This window comes from Saimiri boliviensis, chromosome 5 (genome assembly GCF_048565385.1).
Source record: "Saimiri boliviensis isolate mSaiBol1 chromosome 5, mSaiBol1.pri, whole genome shotgun sequence".
In the NCBI taxonomy this organism is placed as follows: domain Eukaryota; kingdom Metazoa; phylum Chordata; class Mammalia; order Primates; family Cebidae; genus Saimiri; species Saimiri boliviensis.
In genome coordinates this window covers 44,660,292-44,684,515 of record NC_133453.1, presented here as the reverse complement: position 1 = coordinate 44,684,515, position 24,224 = coordinate 44,660,292, and the positions used below count along the sequence as shown (strand labels likewise).

At 38.1% G+C, this 24,224-nt stretch overlaps 1 protein-coding gene across 4 annotated transcripts in view; it reads right to left on the bottom strand.

The window, feature by feature from the left end:
* HECW2 (HECT, C2 and WW domain containing E3 ubiquitin protein ligase 2) overlaps positions 1 to 24,224 on the bottom strand; it is a 398,266-nt gene that overhangs the window by 90,246 nt on the left and 283,796 nt on the right. For all 4 annotated transcript variants that reach the window (XM_074399331.1, XM_074399332.1, XM_010336479.2 and 1 more), the window contains 4 exons: positions 24,021 to 24,116; positions 14,569 to 14,719; positions 13,780 to 13,883; positions 13,144 to 13,268 (listed from right to left, as the gene is read on the bottom strand). In XM_074399331.1, the coding sequence (XP_074255432.1) occupies positions 13,144 to 13,268; positions 13,780 to 13,883; positions 14,569 to 14,719; positions 24,021 to 24,116 (476 nt within the window). The remainder of the gene's footprint in view (positions 1 to 13,143; positions 13,269 to 13,779; positions 13,884 to 14,568; positions 14,720 to 24,020; positions 24,117 to 24,224) is intronic.

The window sequence follows — 24,224 nt, the reverse complement described above, 5'->3', positions numbered from 1 at the left end:
TTAACCCGCTTGTGACATGCAGAAGCAGCGGAAATACCACACATGGGTATGGCTAATCAATCTTCCAATACGTAATGAAATGCATACACAGGCTTCGACAGAATTCTAGACCCATGTATGGAAACAGCAGAGAGAGCAAAATGTCTTGAACAAAATAAAACATGAAGACTACAGAAGGTAAAGCAGTCTCCACAGCTAGTGTCTAGTTTTCTTTAAATTTTTCTTTGCACATTTGAAATTCTCGGGTACATGTGCAAGATGCACAGGTTCGTTAAATAGGTAAACATGTGCCATGGTGGTTTGCTGTACCTATCAACCCATCACCTTGGTGTTAAGCCCAGCACACATTAGCTATTTTTCCTGATGCTCTCCCTCCCCCGAGCCCACTCCCCAACAGGCCCCTGTGTGTGTTGTTCCCCTCCCTGTGTCCATGTGTTCTCATTGTTCCGCTCCCACTTATAAGTGAGAACATGTGGTGTTTGGTTTTCTGTTCCTGTGTTAGTTTGCTGAGGATAATGGCTTCCAGTTCCATCCATATCCCTGCAAAGGATATGATCTCACTACTTTTTCTGGCTGCATAGTATTCCATGGTGTATATATACCACATTTTCTTTATCCAGTCTATTATTGATGGGTATTTCGGTTGATTCCACATCTTTGCTATTGTGAGTAGTGCTGCAGTGAACATACATGTGCATGTATCTTTGTATTAGCATGATTTATATTCCTTTGGGTAAATACCCAGTAAGGGGATTGCTGGGTCAAATGATATTTTTGGATCTAGATCTTTGAGGTATCACCACACTGTCTTCCACAATAGTTGAACCAATTTAATAAAGAACAAGCATGCCATGGAGTCTCACTGCACATGGAGCATTAAATCCTGAAGCTGGTTTTCGGGAAAAAACACACAGTCAAAAATACCCCACATTGGAGATAAATACACCACGTTATAGAGAGCCCTGACATAACCAGTTTCTCCCCTAGTACTGGACTAGGTTAGGGGCTCTTTGAGTGAGTGCCAGATGACACAACTAGTAGATATTTAAGGGCCAAGTTGCACAGAAAAATGCTTGCCATATATTTCTATACTTGAAGTACATGCAATGGAATGAGCTGCTCTCATTGACCATGACACTCAACTAAGATCACAATAGACTGAGGTTTTAGAATCTCACCCTTCATAAAAGCATATAAGCTTGGTGAATGGAATAGTAGGCTGAGGTGCCTGGGCTGTATATCTCATTCTTTTTTCTTTTTCTCTCCTTTTTCCTGTGTTTATATAGTTGAATGTATATGAATGAAATGCAAGTTTTAAAAAACTCCACTATACTACCACATAGAAAAGTGATTGTTTTGTCCAAAACCTTACAGTCTTCATTACTATGACAGTTAAAGAAGATTCCAAAAATTGATCCTAAGTCATGGTTGTCCACAAATGAGTCAGTCGATAAATGTTTATTGCATAATACCATGTACAAAGCAGCAGAAGAGGAATAACTGTACAGCAGCTGTTTCCTTGAATCATGAGAGGGAATATGATATTCATGAAACTGACCAGGCCGTGAATGATCTATCCTGGAATTCTATCTTCTCAGATTGATTCAAAGGGCTTTGGATTCCTTTTATCTTTAGTGTCTCAGGAACACTAGACTGAGTCTGGAGGTCTTCCAGCTTTATGGGTTCTATTATCTATTTTAGTCTAAACTTCATGGGTTCTGTTATCTATTTTAGTCAAAACTTTATGAGTTCTGTCATCTATTTTAGTCTCAAACAGATCAAGGCAAACTCCAAGGACTCTAGAGTCTCTGGAAATGATTTTATTTTAATAAACATTTACTGTCTTTGCTGTGCCCAGTACTGTGTTCATGATAAGGGATCAAAGAGGAATGAGTATGAGGGCAGGTAACACTGCTCCAGTCTTTCTAGGATCCCTCAAGACGTGTCACGTCCAGCTCAAAGCATTTATTGCTGATGCGAGTCCCTCTAGAGCTTTGTTCCCTTTGACACAGTAACTGGCAATGTCTGAACAGAGCTACTTCCCAACCTGGTTCCCTGGGTCCCTGGATGACCACAGGGACCCTGATAACCTGACTGGGAATGAGAAGTAATCCTTTGTTAGCTTAAGCCACTGAGATTTGTTGGTCATTTTCACTGAAGTATAACCTAAACTATTCTTATTGATTCACCATCACTAAATACTTGTTCCCTATCCAAACAAATTCAAGAAAAGAAGGAAGGAAGGGAGGAGGGAGGGAAGAAGAAAGAAGACCACAATGAACCATCCTTGAACCTTAGTTCCTTAGTACACTTGAGTACAAAATACTTTGGAGTCATATTTCAACCACAGTCTAAATGAGTGGAGGTTTTGATGGCTGTGAGCAGTTGTGTGGTTCAGAGCAGAGAGTACTGTCAATGCAGGCAGGCCTCTACAGGGGCTTCTTAGACAGCATGGAAGAATAGGAAAGTGATACCATGAAAGCAGAAAGGGAAGCTAGGAACAGAAGTTGGGCACTGTCGGAAAAAAAACCTAACTTCAGCTAAGTAACAGTTTGGTCCTATTGGCTGACTCTGCTTTGGAGTTTTAAATACAATCAGCAAGGCAACTGTTTTCTGCATTTGGCTCAGTGTTGCTGATACATTTTCACATAAGTCATTGCAAGTTAGAGTCCTAAAACCACACTAGTTTGTGCAGGGATCATAATGAGCTTTCAGGTCTTACTCCCAAAAGTAAAACAAATATTAAGTCTCTTCAGAGACTAATTATTTAGGGGGTAAATCTGTTGGATAAACCATTACATTAACAGTTGGTTGTTCTAAATAGACATACCTCTTTGTCGCCTTCACTTCTCTCTCTTCCCACTGAAGTAAGTAAATAGGGCACATTCTGATTTCTTATCTAGAGCACCAGAAATGCTCCTCACTTTGTTAAAAAAGAACTTTGTTAGGGCAAGAAATAGGGGCAATTAAGTTAAGAAACCCATCCTAGCCTCTGGCTTGAAGTAATTCCCTGGGGCTGAACAGCTCTTTAAGCACAGAAATCTTAAGGCTGGTCTTATAATTAATTACGTCCTTTCAACTTCCTCCTCTCCACTCATTGAAACACGTAATATGGTGCCAAACACATTTGATCTTTGCAAAGAGCATCTACTAAAGTAATTCAATGCAAGAAAGCTTTCTTTCAGTAACTAGTAAACAACCTTTAGATCCACAGCCTTTTCAAGTCTGAATAATAAGTACACGACTGTTAGGGTCTATACAAAACACTTAAGCCAAATAGGAACATACTTCTAGACTGCTATGTTTCTATGAAAAATCTATGTTTGAATAAGCACAAATATATGTATATACAGTTTATATATGTGTGTGCATAAACATATATATATAATTTCTGTATCTATAGTTTGGGAAGGATATTTACACTCTACTTCATATAAAACTACAGCACAGATTCTAGTCTCAGCTGTCACTCGTAGACAGAGACAATGAAAACCACTTAATCTCTGTCTCAATTTGCTTAACCGTAATATGGGATAATAATAATTCCCTTGCTTTCTACATAGGCACATGAGAGTCAAATCCAGGACAAGGGATGGTAAAGTGATTTGAAAAGGTGAAAACCACTTTAAGAATACAGGGTATAAGTAAATAAAAATATTTAGAAGATTATATCTATCATACCTGAACAGACAAGAGTTACAAAATTGTTTGCCACTTTTAGTCCTTGAAGATCTTGGGCCAGCATCCCATGTTCTATGAACTGAACAAGGGTCTCCTAACCTTCATTAATTATGTGCTAAGCCCTGTGCTAAGCCCCTAGGATACAGAAATGAGCAAGGCTTGATCATTCAAAAGGATGAAGAAGAAGAATTATAGGGGGAGGTGGGAGAAAGAGATTGGCTGGAGGCAGAAAGAGTTGGAAAAACCAAAGCCGCAACAACGGTGAAAATACGGAAATACACTGACAGAACAAGCAGAGCTAAGAAAGGGAGCAGTCCAAAGAGCCAGAAACACTAAACAGAAAGGATTAGGTTGACAGAGTTTAGTTTTCATGGAAGCTGATATTGACAAAGCTATGGGTTGAGAAAAATGAGGCATCTTTATTCTCCTTCTGGGGTTTAGTGGTTCTAACTAGGTGAGGATGCTTTTCTGTTTGTTTGTTTGTTTGCTTGCTTGTCTTAGAGAAAAAGAGGCAGTAAATGGATCTGGTATTTTACCTGAAACAACGGTAGATTAGAGAAGAGCCCATGATACCTACTTCATAACACAGTCTCATGATAACGAACAGAATTCACCTGGGAAGCCGCTGCACATGGACTCGAGCAGTTAAGAGGAATCGGCAATTGTTAATAGCAGACAAAGCCCCTTTAAATGATTTTGAAAGGAAACACCACTTTGTTTTCCTTTGACATAATTTTATTCCTTCTTAATTCCAAAATCCCTGTCCCAACATCCCTTCTGGTTGTTTCTCATCTTCCTAGAAGAAATAGACTACTTGATGGTTGAGTGAATGATCAACTGAATTTCTTTATTGGAGTTTTGTTAAATAACGCTTCTTAGAACTTAAATGTGTTTTTGGTTACATGTGAGGTTGTAGAAGTAAATGTCATTGCCATTTAGCAGGAGAATAAAAAAAATTACATGCAAATGCTCAGTTCTCAGCAACCACAGTGCAAATAATAATCAATCCCTCTTCCTTTTTTTTTTTTTTTTGCAGGTTTTCCTAAGCATTATGATGACCAAATATCCTAGATTACCTGGCCCAGTCCTAATTTTACCTAATTCTGTTCTTTTCAATAACACAGTTAAGTACATTACTGATAAATAAAGTCTTCCATGTTTCAGAAAGCCATCATCAAGAATAGGCATTCTGAATTCAGGTTTGGAAAAGCACATCACTGAATCTATAGCAAACATCTCTCATATTCACAAGGAAGCAGATTTGAGCACTTGTATACATTATTCACTAAACAAAATTTAATATACATAAAATCAAGAAACGTTTGCATAATATGTATGCAGAGATATGAAAAAAGTCCTGTTTTATACAGTCTGTTGTCATATTTTTAATTATACAGGATTTGCATTGTTTTCATCTAGCTAGAGTAAAATGGAGGGGAATTTTAACATTAACAAAACTAAATACAAATGATCAATTCATCTATTTTGCAATAGCAGGAATTCCTCAGGTTTAAGAATAAACTTATGGATTTTGGAACAGTATTTTTCTTCATTAAGTATTAAGAAATTTAAACAATGGAATTAATGTATTTTTAGAGCTCATTAAAAGCCACAGGAGTAATTATTTGGCATGTATGTTGGAAAATTATTCAGTTTAATATAATAAAATATATTTACATATGATGTTAATTAGACAAATATAAGCACACCAGCTGTAAAAGACATGGCACTAGCAACAGTCTTAAATAGTTTGTCAGGACAATTTTGAAAGAAATCTGGTCACAACCAGTAGAGGGCAGTAGAATAATTCCTAAAGCAAATACAATGCAAAAAAAAAAAAAAAAAAAAAAAACCCAAAAAACAAAAACAAAACAAAACAAAAAACACACAAAATTTTCTTTCCTAAGTTTTAGTTTAGCGTCATGACAACCATATATCTATTTAATGCTTTTCTTTCCAGAAAGGATTACTAGGTATTACAACTACATGTAACCTATTTTTCATAACTTTTTCTTTCAACATAAACTGATACCTTCAAGTCATAAAAAAAGGAAAATTATTAAATACATTCCTTTTGCTAATTGAACATTTTCAATAATATTAACAGGGAATCCACTGAAAAAGGTAGAGATCATAAAGAATTCAAGCAAAAACCCTAGACAATAAATCTCAAAATGCAGAAATCAAAGTTTATTTTGTAACATTTTCTGTTAATTTAGGAAAAAGGAAAACACTACAGCAAGTAATGCCCTTTAAAAAAATTATCTGAGTTATCTCCATTAATTCATACCTTGAGACCGCTCTCAGGACAAATCCAGCTACTTCAATATCTGCCATATACAAGTTAGGAAAATAAGACTTCCTAAACTCACAGAATTTAAGTCTTATAGAAGTGTACAAATGCACAGCATGAATCATCTTTCTAGCTAGTATGAATGCAGTTCAGCAAGAGGAAGAAAAAAATTAGACTGCTTTAGAAAGAATACTTTGAAATCAAGATGAGCTATCCAGCAAAATAAATTCTAAAATCATGTCCAACTAAAGAAAAGGGAAACATGACAAAAACATGAAAACAAAACAAATTTAAAAAAAAAAAAAAACAAAGCCTGTAAGCTGCTTAGTATTTCCATACTGTTAAAACATGTTAGTTGTCAAAAGTCCAGGAAAGTTATAGTTGTGACAAAGGCTGTAAGAGCATTTAATGCAAAATCTCTTTATCTTAGGAGTTCCCAGACTACAGGTCACAGACCAACTATATCAGAATCACATTAGGGGCCTAAAACAGCACACAGCAAAATAAAAACAGACTGTTGGGACACACTCCAGACCTAATGAACCAGAATCTCTAAGGTTTGGGAACCAAGAATATGCATTTTATTTTTTTTAAGTCACCAAGTTAAAAAACCACAGCCTTATACCACAACCCAATGACCATTAATCCAGTCTCCACTTAAAACACTGCAGTGCTGAGGAACTTGTATAAAAAAAGGCAGCCCAAAGAGAGAAGTTAGAACTCTGTGCTTTGTGATGTCGCTGGTGGTTTGACATCACCCACAGTGGGCATATTAACACTACAGAAATCAGAAAATGCACTATCAGGGCTTGATGTATTGTTCTGTGGCTGTCTAGACTAGGTGTGGGCAACCTGCAGGGTCAAGGGCTAGCTGTATGTGTTTGTAAACGAAGTTTCATTGGAACACAGCCAAGCCCATTTGCTTACATGTTGTCTTTGGCCCAAAAGCCTAAAGTATTTACTCTCTGGTCCTTTACAGGAACAGTTTACTGTCTTTTTCTTTACTTAACCTCCATAAGGTCCAGCCTTAAGAAATTAATGGAAAAAAATAAAATGCAGATGAAACTTCAAATTGTGCTGTTACATTGCAAGCAGCACAGATAAACACACAAAATGAAGAAATTTAAGTCTAGTATTCAAAAACTATTGACAAAAGAGTATGAAACTCCAACATGTCTCCCTGTTTCACTGTTGTCTTGTTAATGCAAATGAAAATATTCTTGTTGGAACTATACTTGTTCATCAATTACCACTATAGGCAGCAAAAATCAACAAAAGCATTCAGTGTCTCTTTTACTATTATTTGTATAGATATATTGATATCTATACATACATGTATAGATATATTGATATATAGATACATCTCTATACATATGTCACATGCATATATATTCATATACACACATATGTGTGTGTATATAAACACAACAGACATACACACAAATATACACACACTTTTTTTCTCCAGAAAGCCAGTGGTTAAACATATACCAGAAAACTCATGAACACTGCCATCTAATCAGTTGCTCTTCTTTTTTCTTCAACTTTTAAGTTCATTTTATGTGCAGGTTGTGCAGGTTTGTTACATAGATCAATGTGTGTCATGGTGGTTTGCTGCACAGATCATCCTATCACCTAGGTATGAAGCCCAGCATCCATAAGCTATTATCCCTGAGGCTCTCCCTCTCTCTACCCAGCGCTGACAGGCCCTGGTGTGTGTTGTTCCCAGTCATGTGTTCATGGGTTCTCACTATTCAGCTCCCACTTACGAGTGAGAACATGTGGTGCTTGGTTTTTTGTTTGTGTGTTAGTTTGCTGAGGATAAGAGCTTCCAACTCAATCCATGTCCTTGCAAAGGACATGATCACATGCCTTTTTACAGCTGCAGAATATTCCATGGTGTATATGGACCACATTTGCTTTATCTGGTCTATCATTGATGGGCACTTGGGTTGATTTCATGTCTTCTATTCTGATATTGTGAATAGTGCTGCAATGAACATACATGTTTACGTATCTTTATAATAGAATGATTTATATTCCTTTAGTTATATATCCAGTAATGGGATTGTTGGGTCAAATGGTATTTCTGGTTCTAGATCTTTGAGGAATCACCACGCTGTCTTTCACAATGGTTGAACTAATTTACACACCCACTGACAGTGTAAAAGCTTTCCATTATTTCCATAACGTCACCAGCATCTGTTGTGTTCTGACTTTTCCATAATGGTCATTCTGACTGGCATGAAATAACATCTCATTGTGGTTTTGATTTGCATTTCTATAATGATCAGTGATGTCGAGCTTTTTTTCGTATGTTTGTTGGCCACATGTACGTCTTCTTTTGAGAAATGTCTATTCATGTCCTTTGCCCATTTTTTAATGGGGTTGTTTTTTTCTTGTAAATAATTGTTTAAGCTAGTTGTAGAATCTGGACATTAGACCTTTGTCACATGAACAGACTGCAAAAATTTTCTCCCATTCTGTAGACTGTCTGTTCACTCTGATGATGGTTTCTTTTGCTGTGTAGAAGCTCTTTAGTTTAATTAGATACCATCTGTCAATTTTTGCTTTTGTTGCAATTGCTTTTGGCATTTTCGTCATGAAATCTTTGCCTGTGCCTACATCCTGAATAGTATTGCCTAGAATTTTTTCTAGGGTTTTTAGAGTTTTCAGTTTTACATTTAAGCCTTTAATTCATCTTGAGTTAATTTTTATATATAATGTAAGGAAAGGGTCCAGTTTCAATTTTTTGCATATGGCTAACCAGTTCTCCCAGCACCATTTGCTAACTAGGGAATCAATCCTTTCCCCATTGCCTGTTTTTGTCAGAATTGTTGAAGATCAAATGGTTGTAGGTGTGCAGTCTTAATTATGAGTTTTCTATTCTGTTTCATTGGCCTATGTGTCTATTTTTGTACCAGTACCATGCTGTTTTGGATACTAGTATAGTTGTAAGTTACTAGTATTTGCAAGTCAGGAAGTGTGATGCCTCCATGTTTGTTCTTGTTTAGGATTGTCTTGACTACTCAGGCTCCTTTTTGGTTCCATGTGAATTTTAAATTAGTTTTTTTCTAATTCTGTGAAGAATGTCAATGGTAGTTTAACGGGAATAGCACTGAATCTATTAATTAGGCAGTATGGTCATTTTCATAATATTGATTCTTCCTATTCGTGAGCATGGAATGTTTTTCCTTTTGTTTGTGTCCTCTCTGATTTCTTTTTGAGCAGTGGTTTGTGGTTCTTCTTGAAGAAGTCCTCCATTTCCCTTGTTAGCTGTATTCCTAGGTATTTTATTGTTTTTGTGGCAGTTGTGAACGCGAGTTCATTCATAATTTGGCTCTCTGCTTGCCCATTGTTGGTGTATAGGAATGCTAGCAATTTTTGACCATTGATTTTGTATTCTGAGACTTTGCTGAAGTTGCCTATCAGCTTAAGAAGCTTTTGGGCTGAGATGATTGAGTTTTCTAGATACAGAATCATGTCATCTGCAAATAAAGATAATCTGACATTCTTTCTTTCTTTCTAGCTGAATACCCTTTATTTCTTTCTCTTGCCTAATTCCCCGGCCAGAACTTCCAATACTATGTTGAATAGGAGTGGTGACAGAGGGCATCCTTTCCTTGTGCTGGTTTTCAAAGATAATGCTTCCAGCTTTTGCCCACTGAGCATGACATTGGCTGTTGGTTTGTCATATACGGCTCTTATTACTTTGACGTATGTTCTTTCAATACCTCATTGATTGAGAGTTTTTAACATGAAGGGATGTTAAATTTTATTGAAGGCCTTTTCTGCGTTTATTGAGATAATCATATGTTTCTGTCTTTAGTTCTGTTTATGTGATGAATCACATTTATTGTGATTTTGTTTCTGTCTTTAGTTCTGTTTATGTGATGCATCACATTTATTGATTTGCATATGTTGAACCAACCTTGCATCCTGGAGATACAGCCAACTTGATTGTGGTGGATAACTTTTTTGATGTGCTGCTGGATTCTAGTATTTTATTGAGAATTTTGCATCAATTCTTGTCAAGGATATTGGCCTGAAGTCTTCCTTTTCTGTTATATCTTCTCCAGGTTTTGGCACCAAGATGACGCAGGCCTCATAGAATGAGTTAGAGAGAAGACCCTCCTTTTCAATTTTTTTGAAGTCATTTCAGTAGAAATGGTACCAGCTCTTTTTTGTATCTCTGGTAGAATTCAGCTGTGAATCCATCTGATCCTGGGCTTTTTTTGGTTGGCAGACCATTTATGTCTGTCTCAATTTCAGAACTCATTATTGGTCTATTCACAGATTCAATTTCTTCCTGGTTCAGTCTTGGGAGGGTGTATGTGTCCAGGAATTTATCCATTTCTTCCAGATTTTCTAGTTTGTGTGCATAGAGGTGTTATAGTATTCTCTCATGGTTATTTGCATTTCTGCGGGGTCACTGTTAATATGTCCCTTATCATTTCTGAGCATGTTTATTTGATTCTTATCTCTTTTCTTCTTTATTAGTCTAGCTACAGTTGCTCCTTCTTGAAGCCCTTTTTTCTCCTATCCCATACTCCAATCTATTAGCAAGAATGTCAACTCTCTTTTCAAAATATAACCCATATTCCTTCACTTGTTACCGTCTCTGCTGCTAACTGCATCAGCCGAAGCCACTTCCATGTGTTACTACAGGACCTTTTCACTTCCATGTGTTACTACAGGACCTTTTCACTTAGTCTACCTGATGCCAATCTTGCCCTCTAAAACCCGTTCTTTGCATAACAGCTAGAAGTAACTTTAAAAACTCGAAATTACTCCCATATGGAAAATGCTGTTAGAATAAAGCCCAAATGCCTGGCCAGATCATGCAAGCCCTACCTTCTGTAACCCTGCTTGCTTCCCTGACTGTATTATGTACCAGAGCAAACTCATTCCTGCCCGCGAGTCTCTGCATTTCCTTAGCAAGGTAAGTTCTGTTCTCAGACATTTACCTTACCGGTTTCTGGACATTTTATGGTAGCTTGAATGTGGCTCCCTCGGAAAGGCCTTCCTGTCCACCTAATCTAAAATAGTGCCTCCCTGTGAGATTTTAAGATAAAAAAATAAATAAAAATAAAATAGTGCCTCTTCTACCTCATCCCTAAGTAACTATCCCAGTGTGTGGTTTCAGTTGCCTCATGCCACACTGTAGTACCTGCATTATCTTTTTTATTCACTAGTCTGTTAGCTATAGTCTACTCTGTCTTGTTTACCACTCTATTCCCAGAGTTTAGAATGTACCAGGCAAATCACAGGCATTTAATAAATACTGATTAAATGAACGCATGAACAAATGAACAAAAAACAAAGGGGAGTTTGCGCCATCTGTGCTCTTCCTATTAAAAGCATGATTTTTTCTGTGCTACAGTGACAACTCTAAATGTTAGCCCATTCTGTCTTGTATGAAAGGCTGTCACCTCCTAGAATTGTCCCATACACGAGTTTAGGTTTGTGTAACCTGGCTTCTGTTTCCCTTCCCAGGCTCAAATCTGACTTTCACTAGTGCCCTATGTTCTCAATACACCAGCAACACTGAGTTGCTATATAGTACTAATAATCCAGGTTTAGAACTTCTGCAGTAATTGTCAAGACAGCCTGGTAGCTTCATGAATCGATTGTTTTATAAAAGATGCTCCTTCTGCCTAGAGTACTCCCGCCCATCTTGTTTCTGGGGCAAGCTCCTAATCAGCCTTTAAAACTCATCTCAAATGCAAATTTGTCTATGGCTTCTTCCATGTGCCTTCCCTTTGGAGTTAATTGCCCACTCCAGCAGTTTATAGCCATTCATTATTGCACTTGTCATTCTGGTTATGACATTATAATTACTCTCAAGTCTGGGATGTCAGAGCCCACAGTTAATGTCATCTCTGTATCCCTAGGTCTTAGTTCAGTGCCTTGTATGTAATAATCAACAAACTTGCTAAGCTGAGTGCTCAGTAAATCTAACCCCTCTTGCATAATATATGAGGACAGCTAGTATGTTACTTGTTGCTTACTCTCCTTCCAAGTCTTCTCTGCTCCAAGCTAAACCTGTAAACCAGGAGACAATAATAAGGAAAACCAGAAAGATGTTTACCCTTGTAAAACAACGCTGAAGAAGTAAGGCAGAAATATATTAATATAAATAAATAGGTATTAATATATACAAATAACCTCATCACTAGCTCCTGGGGATAGGACTATGTCGATTTTTATTTTTCTCTATGGTCTACTCTGTTTTTCCTAAAGTACATGATGTCTTGTTAAATTCAATATGTTTTCCTTCAATTCCTTTAACAAATCCTTCATTTGAATTTTCCTAGCATTATGTATTGTTCACTATTTACATATTATTATTATTAACATTCAAGATCAACTTCTTCAGTTTCTATTCTACCTATTTATCCACCAAATCTTGCCAAATCCCTGCCTGCAGTTCCTCTCATGTATAATCCTTTTTCTCTATTTTCTTATCTCCTAGTCCAGGCTCCTAACAACACATGCCATGACGAATAGATTATATCCAGACAGACTTCCACGGCCGATGTTCCCCTCATTCGAAATCACTCCATGTGCAGTTAAGATGGCCTTCCTCTAATTACTACTTTCAGCAATCCACTCCCTCAGCCCTCAGAGACTCATGGGGTAATCTTCCTGTTATGGGTCCAATGTTTGTGTCCCCCAAAGTTCATATGTTGAAAACTAATCACTAATATAATATTATTAGGATTAGGAGGTGGGGGTAGGAGGTGACCTAAGATGTAATTAGGAATTAATAACCTTATAAAAGAAGCCTGAGAGAGAGCTCTCAGCCCTTAGACCATATGAAGATGGAAGGAGAACACGGCCATCTACAAACTAGAAAATGGGCTGTCATCAGACATGGTATCTGCTAGTGCCTCAATCTTGGCCTTCGCAGCTCCAGAACCATGAGAAATAAATTTCTGCTGCTATAGGCCACCCAGCTTACAGTGCTTTGTTATAGCAGCCCAGTGAATTCAAATGGTTTCTTTGGACTAAACGGGCTGAAGTGTACAATGCTCAGCACAGGGCTTGGAACACACTAAGTGCTCAGGAAATAGTCACCATTACCATTCCTACTATTATTATAAAAACAAGGATCATTTTCTTTGGCCTGTTGCTTTTCTTCACGTTCTTTCAGATTCACTACTCACAGGGTTAGAATGCAGCACGGTGAAGAACTCTGGGCTGATGAGAAACTTCACAGGGGGAGACTGTAACAGCAATGTGAGCCTGGATCTGGAGGTAGAGTGAGGCAGGATGTTCTCTCGTCGGAAATCTAGATGGGGCAGACCACAGAGGCTGTCAGCAAAATCTTTCTATGAGTGAAAACATCTACTTACTTCAGTCTATATTTCAAAAGAACCCTAGGATACCTACATCATGTGCTATCATTTTAATCTCCCAATGCTTTTTTTCTTTGCTATAAATCCATACGTAAAACCCGACTGTTCTTAATTACACTAAAATTGAATTAAGTAATATTTATAGTCACCATTGACATTTTAATGCATTCTTACATGTTTTAAATGATCTGATTCTTTTTCCAACATCCCACAGATCAAGCAATTAAAGTAATTTATATTCTACTTGGGTTTTGTCATACCTCTCTTAATATTAATTAAAAGTTGAGGATTAGAAGAGGTTTCTGGTGAATTCTGTTTTTTGAGTTTCATTACCAGACATTATTGAAGAGCAAAAGTTATGTAAATGAAAAGCCTCATTTGTTGAAAGTCCTCATGTTTTTTCAACTTTTATAAAATTACAAAAACAAAGCCCAAAGCTCTTACCTGCACTGGCTTGGTGAAAGTCAGCTTCCTCCCCTGCCCCATCGATAGCATTGGTATTTTCCTCAGGCCTCTCATTGGTCATGGTTCTGCGGATACTCTGATATCTAAAACCATGAACCTAGAGTTACATTCCAGCAGCCTTTAAAAGATGGGACTCAATTGCTTCCCAAAAGTCTAGAATTTTTCACTATCTTCTCGCCTTCAACTGTTTCCTCCTCCAACCTCCATTCCCTGGACTTCTTCATCTGCTGTTTAACTAAATTACATTGCATTAAATTTCTTCTGTCCACTGTTTGGGGAACATTTTCCTGCCAAATTACTAACACCAAATTCTGTGTCCCTTAACCAAAGAAAAGTAAATTTCCATATTGTTAAAGGAAAAAAAATAACCTTTATGTTCTACAGCAATTAATTCTTGAAAAAGAATGACTGACTAAAAAGCTTAGGTTGATGATAAGCCACAAAGATTCTAGAGACTAAAAAAGATATGTGGCTTTAAATAACAAATGTATATGTTCTGCTTTACTAAAGATAAATTCTTGGGTTGACTCAAGGGGTCATATTCATATTTGTTCCCCAGTTTCCAAACAAGGTATATATGTGAGTGAGTATTATTATTATTTTTAACCAAGAGAAGTCCAGTGAAGCCTGAAAATCAAGAGGTAACAGCTACACTTTAATGACAGGACATCCAAAGATGAAAGAGACAACAATGTCTTCTACTTTGTGCCAAGTAAAAATTAGCTCAACCACAAAATACAACAGTCACAGCAAAATGCGCATCCTCACCGCCGGTTCAGCTGCTCCATTTGCTGTATGGAGTTAGATCTCTGCAGCACCTGTGGGGCTGGGGGAGCTGTCGGTCGCTGCCACGTCGTGGTTCTGTTTACATGATCCACGTAGAAGATCCTGCCGTGGCTGTCAATGCGTGCCTCCCAATCTAAACAGCAGTGAGGCACCGAGAGGAATTAGGAGGAGGAGCTGAGACCATTAATGTGGTTCATTAAGTTCAGTTATGTGTTTTCTTTCTCTGACATGCTATAATCTGAGACTAATAATATACATCTCACTGCACTATCCCATACTTCTCCCCAGTCCATTCCAGAATCTGCTGTGACTGATTATTAAGCCTATCCTGTGCATATAGTACCAATCCCTTAAATCATCTTTAAATGTAGAGAATCTTTCTAAATTTGCCCACAATGCTCACCCTTCATATATGAGCCTCAGAATTTTAAAAATATACGTAGTTGGTTTCATAATACTTCAGATGTTCACATCAAAATGGATATTGATGTTTAGTTTCACCAAAAAACTGATTTTTCCACGTCTTTTCTAGCTCCAATGAAAAACTCATAGCTGGAAACTTCCACATGCATATTCCTGCACAATTGTAGTAAATTTAGTCTTCAGAAAAAAAATAATGAATTAATGCTTGCCTAGTGATCATTATCTACAAACTTCTATTTGCACTTTCCCAAAGATGAGTACATTTTCAGAGCAAGGGCAATTTCTTGCCTCCCAACCTCAAATAAACATAATGTTTTAAAAAATTAATTTTATTTTTAAGTGTATCAAACCCTTGTAGACAAATATGTAAATGCATGTTCACACGGCAGACTGGTCTTCAGGGTCAGACACCCCACCTTTGTGACTCTAAAAGGCCATTCCTCTACTGAAATCCACAGAGCACCAGTTGATCTTTTCAAAAGGCCAAATTTTGAAACTTACAGCAGTTAGGAAGGGTAATTTAAAATAACAGAAAACATGAAAAAAGCAGAAATTCATTCTTTAACCAGCAAAGCTCTTTGTATATATATATATATTTCTATGTAAGTTATTATTATTATTGAAATTAACAAGCAGTTCAATTTTTTTCTTTTTTCTCCTGAGCAGTTCAATTATCTCAAAACTGTCCATGTGATCACATGGCTTATCAACAGACACAGTGGGGTTGGCATTTGCTCTGTAAAGGAACAGGGCAAGTTTTCCAACAGGGTTCTTAGGGTTGGAAAGACCTGCACGGGATAGCTCAGCCTGCACCAGACCATCACTGAAGGCCATCGCCTTTGCTGGGAGCAGAAAGACATCTTTTGTTGATCTCAGCACATTGTAATTTATGACAAATGACAAAAGGAAGAAAAATTGGGCTGAGGAAAAGCACCACACAGACAGAAAACAACTCAATGCCACTCAAGCTCCAAGGTAACATAGAGTCACCATGAAACAGCCTGCCAAATATGAATTCTTTGGGCACAGCTACAGTCCCATCAATCAGACATTTCCAAAAAACCTCATGCTTAGCCTTTTGACATGCTGACAAATAGCAAGTATATTAGAGCATCTTCAGGAACCATTTTTCAAAACGCTTTGATATATTTCACTGTCTGGCTCTCCTCCTTGCATGCTTTTCTATCTAAAAGATTTGGGGAACCTATTACCCCCATCTCATTCCTTTCTCATTACAGTCAGGGTAATTCAGGCACATAGACATCAAATCAAATGTACATGAAAACAAATGACCACTCCTCCAAAGAATGTTTACAGTAGCCCCCAAAATTTTTTAAAAATGTAGAATAGGTCAATTCAGGATAAAAAAAAAATAGAAACCAACTAGATCAACTAAAGGAAACAGAGAGAGGAAACACTGCCAAACTCCCAAGATTAGATTATTACTAAAATTTGGCTCTCAGTTTTCTGGCAGTTATGGCAGTAAAGAAAGCACATTGTTGCATACTTTCCATTTTCTGACACAAACAGTAAAAAAAAAAAAAAAATCCTCAAGGATGGAATTTTTTTCCTGGAACTAACAAAGTAAGGATTTACTAAGTGAGGTATGAATGTGGCATGCTTGAGGTCTATATAATAGCAAAATGGGGAGGTAGAAGATAGGACAGCCAAATAAAAATGTTTTGAACATAGCATGTAATAAACGAAAAAATAATTTAAAATGACACAAAGCCACATAAAAAAATGATTCGTGTATTCCCCTTCCACAAAGGCCAGTAGTAGCCTTCATTTATAGCTCATAAAGACCTTTCTATGTGCAATGGGGAGAATAAGAAAACAAGGACCAAAAATTTGCTTTCTAAGGTCATGGAACACTGAGTGCATATTAAAATTATCCCTATCAAATATTATATCTTTATATTGATGTAATTACTTGAGTCCCCATAAAGACAAATTCTATACTGCTGATTTCAAGTGAATGCTTGGCCCTGAATCAGGAAAGGCTGTTATGCTATTGGTTTATCCATGAACTACATATCCACTTCTACCCACCCTGTCAGTATCATTCTCCCCTGGCAAAGGCAGCAGAGGTACCTGCAGGAGGGTTAGCTCTCTGTGGTATCTATCAAAGTTACTTGGTTGAGTATAACTGCTCCAATGTCTTATATGTCTTTATATTGAACCTGGTTTGTTTTTGGTATAAGAAAGCATATGAGAACTCATTTGATAGCATCAAAGTTTCTCTCAGATAGACAATGCTAAAATGAGATAGGCAGAGTTAGAAGACTGGGAGCTTAACATTTACTTCCTTGTCTTGCCACATTGTCAAATAGGTTATATAATCAGGGTGCAGTGAGACTGAGAGCAATGTTTTGGAGTGTGTGTGTGGGGGGGGTGTGGTTTTGCACTGAATTGGGAGGTAGAAGTCTGGCTGTGGCTTGTCACACTTTTGCTACAAGACCTCAAAAAAAGTCACTACACCTCTATGAATCATGGTTTTGAAAAAATTAGAGGACAGAATCAAACAATTGTAAGGTCGTTTCCAGTTCTAGTATTCTATGAATCTATAAAGTGAAGCCCATTTTATCATATTAGGTTCAGACAGAACCTAGTAACATTTTATGTCTAGGCTAGAACTTACAAACTAAACTAATTAAGCCTTGCGGGGCCAGGGGTATTGAGTCTCCGAGGGTCAGGGTTCCAGAAACACCTGCCAATCCTATTTTAGTCATGAATGCTCCAATATTATTTTTATGTATACTGGTGTTCCACATAATAGTTCACTTGCATAAATAGCTTTATGACAATAATAAAGTTTGAAAACTATTACCTAGAGAAATGTTTCTCAAGGCGGGTGGGACTCTGACAACATGTGCCAGAATCACTCTGAGGATCAATAAAAATGCAGATACCTATGCTACACCCCAGGTCTTCAGAATCAGACTAGCTAAATCTAGGGCTCAGTTATCTACATTTTTAACAACCTTCTCGTTCCTAGACATCCTAAAATTTGAGGAACACTGACACAAATTAATAAGAACTTAAAACTGTAACTCATTTGCTGAACAAACCCATGAAGCAAATGCTAGATTTCTCAGAGACCATGAAATGTGGGCTCACAAGAAACTAAATCTCAACTGGGCGCGGTGGCTCATGCCTGTAATTCCAGCACTTTGGGAGGCCGAGGCAGGTGCATCACCTGAGGGCAGGAGTTTGAGATCAGTCTGGCCAACATGGTGAAACCCTATCTCTACTAAAAATAGAAAAATCAGCTGGATGTGGTAGTGCGAGCCTGTATTCCCAGGAAGCTGATACAGGAGAATTGTTTGAACCTGAGAGGCAGAGGCTGCAGTGAGCTGAGATCATGCCACTGCACTCCAGCCTGGGAGACAGAGTTGGATTCCATCTCAAAAACAAAACAAAACAAAACAAAACAAAAAACCGAAGCCTCAGCATTAAATATCCCAAACTGAAGTCCAGGAGCAAGTGGATTTTTAGATACCCCATGGTTCCTCTGCTTACCTCGTCATCCTTTCCCATGCCCTTCAAACTAGACCTCGATCTCCACTGGACCACTCAGCTCATGATCAGATGAGCTGTGAATACATCTCAGTGAATGCTGATACTGAGAAAGTCAACAACTAAACAGATGAATTACATATCAGGGTTACGGGGGCCTATGGGTAGAGTTTTGAATTGGTAATTATTGAATTTAGTAAAATCAAACATCTGAATGTTATGAAGTAAATGTATAAATCCACTATAAACAAACTGTAATAACCACAGGTACCATCATTAAAACGGAAAGATGATTAAGTTCTAATGAACTAAAGGAACTTTCAAGGAAAATTATAAGCTTTGTGATAAATGACAGATGGCAATGTTTAAAAGATCATTTTTTTCTTATTTGAACACTCAAGGAAGTAAAATTCCATTTGTATGAAATATAAAAGTCTGCTAAACTTATCTATGACTTTAGGAATCAGAATGGTAGACCTGTTTCCCCATACAGAGTTGGGGTCAGTGATTGAAACGGGGTACAAACAGGACTTCTAGATGCTGATGGTGTGGCTGCCATGTGCTTTCAGTAGAAAGAATTCACCAGTACGTATGTGCTCATTTCTGCTGTTTTATTTGAACAAAAAGTTGTTTAAAAAGTCAAGTAGTTGCATATTTGGCACTTTAATCTTCAATTTTTAATAAAGCAGCTTTTTAGATTAAAAGTCTCCATTTTTTTCCTGGAAACAAAGTTGTAGGCTTAGAGAATAAGAGGTCCTAACCCTAAACATAGTGGAAGCTCTAAGTTTAGATTAATTATACTTTTCAGATTCACTGCATGATTTTAGGCCATCATTTAAAAAAATACTTTAACAATGAATGTGTACAACCACAAGAAATGGTAACTGTTTCCCTATAGTTGTCCAGAACTACCCATTTGAATTCCTCACATAAGTAATAGACTAGTTCTAACAATATGCAACATCCTGGATTTCTATCAGAGTCCACTAACCCAGACTGTTCATCCTGAATCTAGTCATATTCCTAGAAAACTATCACTTCTGGGGAAATACATTTATACAACACTTCCATATTGTCTCCAATGAAGCAATGGGTTAAGTCGCAATTACACTGGAATCAATAAGAGAAAAAGAAAATCGTTTTTCAAAGGGGCTGGGCTGGTGATTGTTTTCTCACTCATCTTAATGTTAAAAAGACCAAGATTTGTCATGCCAATAATATTCTAGAGGGCTTCAGCCCTGAACTACCTCTAGCTGCCAAGACCATTGATAACCTTAGAATGAGAAGATGCAGCAAATTCTTAAGGCATTCTGTGCATAATTGAGTCCAAGCTACTTCCCTGGACGGTTCTCAACAGTGTCATCCTGCCTCCAAGGCCTGGCACTTTCTTATTTTTTATGAATCATTAGAATATCTCTCAACCAGAGCTGGAGTTACACATGCCACAAGGCCACAGTGCACTCTGTATGGCTTAAGCCAAGAGTAAGATTTTGAAAACCAGTTGGTAGATCACCATCACTGCTGATCAGTCCTAGTACTAGTCCAAGAGCTGTTTCCTGATCTTGAGATGGGAGAAATAAGAAAGAAAAAAGAAGAAAGTAAACAAGTAAATCCCTGAAAATGTGATGAAAAGGAGCTAACAAGAACAACAATAATGATGATAAAGAAAAAGAAAAAAGAATCAAGCCCAGGCAAAGTGGCTCACACCTATAATCCCAGCACTTTGGGAGGCCAAGGCAGGAGGACTGCTTGAGGCCAGGAGTTCAAGGCCAGCCCTGAAACATATAGTGAGACTCCTGTCTCTACGAAAAATAAAAACATAAAAAATAATCAGCCAGGTATGATCATGCTTGCCTATAGTCCCAGCTACTCAGGAGGCTGAGGCGGGACCTTGACTCGAGCCCCTGAGTTGGAGGCTACAGTGCACCATGACCATGCCACTGTGCTCTAGCCTGGGTGACAGAGAGAAAAAAAAGTGGGGGCCATCAAAGCAGCTCAAACTACACTGCTTCAGAAGCTTATCCCTAGGGTAGAAGAAGAGTGACCCGCACAAAGAGGAAAGGTACTGCTGAGTCTGATATAGATACTGAATACAGCACATCTGTCTGGGACACATGATGTTGGCTAAAACCACTGCAGCCACTTTCCTAATAGGTGAGGGGCCTCCTGGGGGAGGGCCTCCTTGTGTAACTCTATCCCAGAAGAAGAGAAAGCTGAGCAGACTTTTTGAGTCTTCCTGGGGGGTCTGACCTCAAAGCACTGCAATATATTGAAGTTTCAGCAAAACCCCTAAATCCTCTGAATTGAGGCAATGCTGGTGCCCAAAAAACCACATATCACCATGTAAGGCACTCTCTGCCTCAAACCAGACTTTCAGAATTTACATGCATCTACCCACAAAATAGTCCCTCCCCTTCCTAACTCAGATCAGAATACCTGATACAGGAGAGGGAATATTGGAGACTCTGTCTCAACTTTTACTTGCATGGGATCTTAAACAAATTACTTAATTTATTTTGGCTTCCGTTTCTGCAACTATAAAAGAATCAGATTAGCTGACTTCTATGCAACAATCTATAAATTATGGACAAGACCTGCTTCACCTACCTTGCAAAATTATTGAAAGAACAAAAAATAAAGGAAAGCATGCAAAAGTGCTTTGCAAAGTGTAAAGCATCACAAAAATGAAGTTATGATAACTAATAGTGTTAAAAATCACAACTGTTAGCCTTAAAATAATTCAGCCAGGTCATTTAAGAGATGGACCAATCTGTACGCTCCAGCCACTCACCCCTAGATGAGCCTCAGAAAGCACAAGACACCACAGAGTGTAGATGCCACAGATGTAAGTCAGACGCATGGCCAGGGGTGGTAGCAGAGTTGTCCAGTTAGAAAAGGATGGGAGGGGCCCAGCTGAGGTAAAGGACAGACAACTAGCCAGGGCAGCCAAGTGATTAAACACTGTCCTAAGGACGAGACACATATGGGAGTGGGAGACAGAGCTGAACAGCAACCAGGCATGCCCGGACCATAATCCATAGCCTACCCATGAAAATATACATCCCCAAATTTGCGAGTTGCTTGGTCCTATAGCACAGTGTATAAATGTGTGTGTGTGTGTGCATGTGTGTGTGTACAACTTACATTTTTAGAGGTAGTCAACTTCATTTCTGAGTTTTTGAAATATAAAAGTTCTGTTTATATTTTTTAAAAAATATTATTTACCAAGTATTCAACAAGTTAGTACAGAGAAATGTTTCTTAGAGGGCACAATTTGGGGTGGGACAATTCTTAGTTGTATCTGACTGTTTCACCATTGCAGGACATTTGATACACTGGCCCCTACCAACTAACTGCCAGTGGCATCCTTCAAACACTGTTATACTGAAAGGCCACTCCACCTCAGCTCTAAACATCACCTAGTAGGTGGCATCCTCTGCCACCACTGAAAACCTCTGAATTAGAGGGAACACATCTTAAGAATTTTCCTCTTGTCACTCACTGATTAAATAGGATTGGTTACAAAGTTGCCTTTACTTTTGCAAATATATCAGCTCATTAAAATGAACTGCCAATTGTAAAAAAAATTTCCCAAGATGTATTCTACAGGTGTAATGCAAATGCCGGTATTTAAACAATATATTGAGATAGCCCAAATAGTGGTCATAATTTCAGCAGGGCAGTACCTGTCTTTATTAAACACAATCAGGAGACCACACTTATATACAGGAAAAATTACAGCAATTGGATGTGGCTAAGAAGACGCCATTTATCAACGCACTGCTGCAATGTTCCTGTCCAACCCCCTGAAACTCTAAATGATCATTAATCTGTAAACACATAAAAAGGAAGTTCTCCCAGAACTCTCTCCTAGTGTTCTGAATTTGTTTTGCTCCAATTAGACCTAAATATCTTCCAGGAACATTTTCCTTTTTTTGACTCATCTTTTCTCAAAGGTTTTACCAATTGTTTTATCAATAAGGAAGTTTTCTGTGCCCCTCTTGGGTCCCTGGGCCTCTCTATCTGCTTAAGATAACACAAGGTTAATTAATCTCTAAGTCTATATTATTTTAAACTGCTTAAAACATGTTTTCTATGCGTTACAGCCCTCAGTTATCCAAATATACAAACAAGGAAAGGATTTGTGCCTAAAAGAATTTCAAAAGGATTAAGCTGATATTTTGATAAACTCGCCATAGTACCGTTCAGGTCTTTTGTCAGTACTTGCCAGACAAATCACTCAGAATTTTAGTCCTTTAAATTCGTTCCCTCCCTTCTTTATGTCCCACTATTTTTTTTTTTTGAGACGGAGTTACACTCTTGTTGCCCAGGCTGGAGTGCAATGGTGCCATCTCAGCTCACCTCAACTTCCACCTTCTGGATTCAAGCGATTCTCCTGCCTCAGCCTCCTGAGTAGCTGGGATTACAGGTACACACCATGTTGCCCAGCTAATTTTTTGTATTTTTTAGTAGAGATGGGATTTCACCGTGTTGGCCAGGTTGGTCTTGAACTCCTGACTTCCGGTTATCTGCCCACCTTGGCCTCTCAAAGTGCTTGGATTACAGGCATGTGTCACCACACCCCGCTTATGTCCCACCATTTTTAAAACACAGAGAAGCCAAGGCATTAGCTTCTTGTCATAATCATATGTAAGACTGGCAAGTGGAGGGGGTGAGCAAGAAGAGAAAGTGGTAAGGCAAAAGGGTGCACCTTCCAATGTATTTTAAAAACAATGTTTACCAGGCTTTGCCAATATTCATCAAAATCCATTGCTCTCACAGAGTTACATCTCTTTAAAGAACTCTGGAAATTTAAATAGAGTTTACACTTCATCTGGATTATGACTGGCCAGGGGTATCACTCATACCTTTGAATACAGGTTATGTAACTATATCCCAGCATCCCTAATCCTCCACCATCTCTCCTTTAAATGTTTTCTGAAAGTGAAATAAATGAAATGTCTTTCAAATCCCCAGATAATTGTCATGTCCCCAATAAGTAGGAGACTAATTTCTGAAATCAATAACACTTCTCTGCATATCCCTAAAAAATATTAGAACCTTGTGCTTAATGATTTTAAATACTGTAAGTGAACAAAAAGGCAGTATATTACATAGAGTGAAGCTTTTCCTAAGAGAGCGTACCAATTTGTCTATCAGCTGAAAGAACATTCATGCTGTGGTTAGGCATAATTTTAAAAAATTCTATTATGCAGCCAATTTTCTAAAATATCTGGGTCTACCTCCATATTATAATGTTTACCCCATGGGCAGTACAGGAGTTACAGCTGCCCTTTCTTTCAGCAGAATGGTGCTAAAGAAGAGTTGCTGGCCAGGCACTTCGCAGACTACACCTGCTATGCCAAGTGGCAGCCCCCAGATTCCTTCCGCTTGAAGATCATTTATCCATCTTTAAGACTCATGGAATGGGTCTGCCTGTCACCTTGTACCCTTTGATTAAGGTGGGCCCTTTTTAACTAACAGGTGCTCACTTGGGGGGAGAGCCTCGTCCACCCTCTGGTAGCGGCTAACATCCTGGCGCACTGAAGGTAGTGATCGCAGTGGCTGGTGGCCGTTGGCTTGAGAACCTAGGGTTAAAGGTAGAAAGTTACCAGGTATTGCTTTCTCTTTCAGTTTCAAAACAGACTTTATAAAAAAAAAATTTAAACCTAACATACATCCCAAGGCTAGTTTCT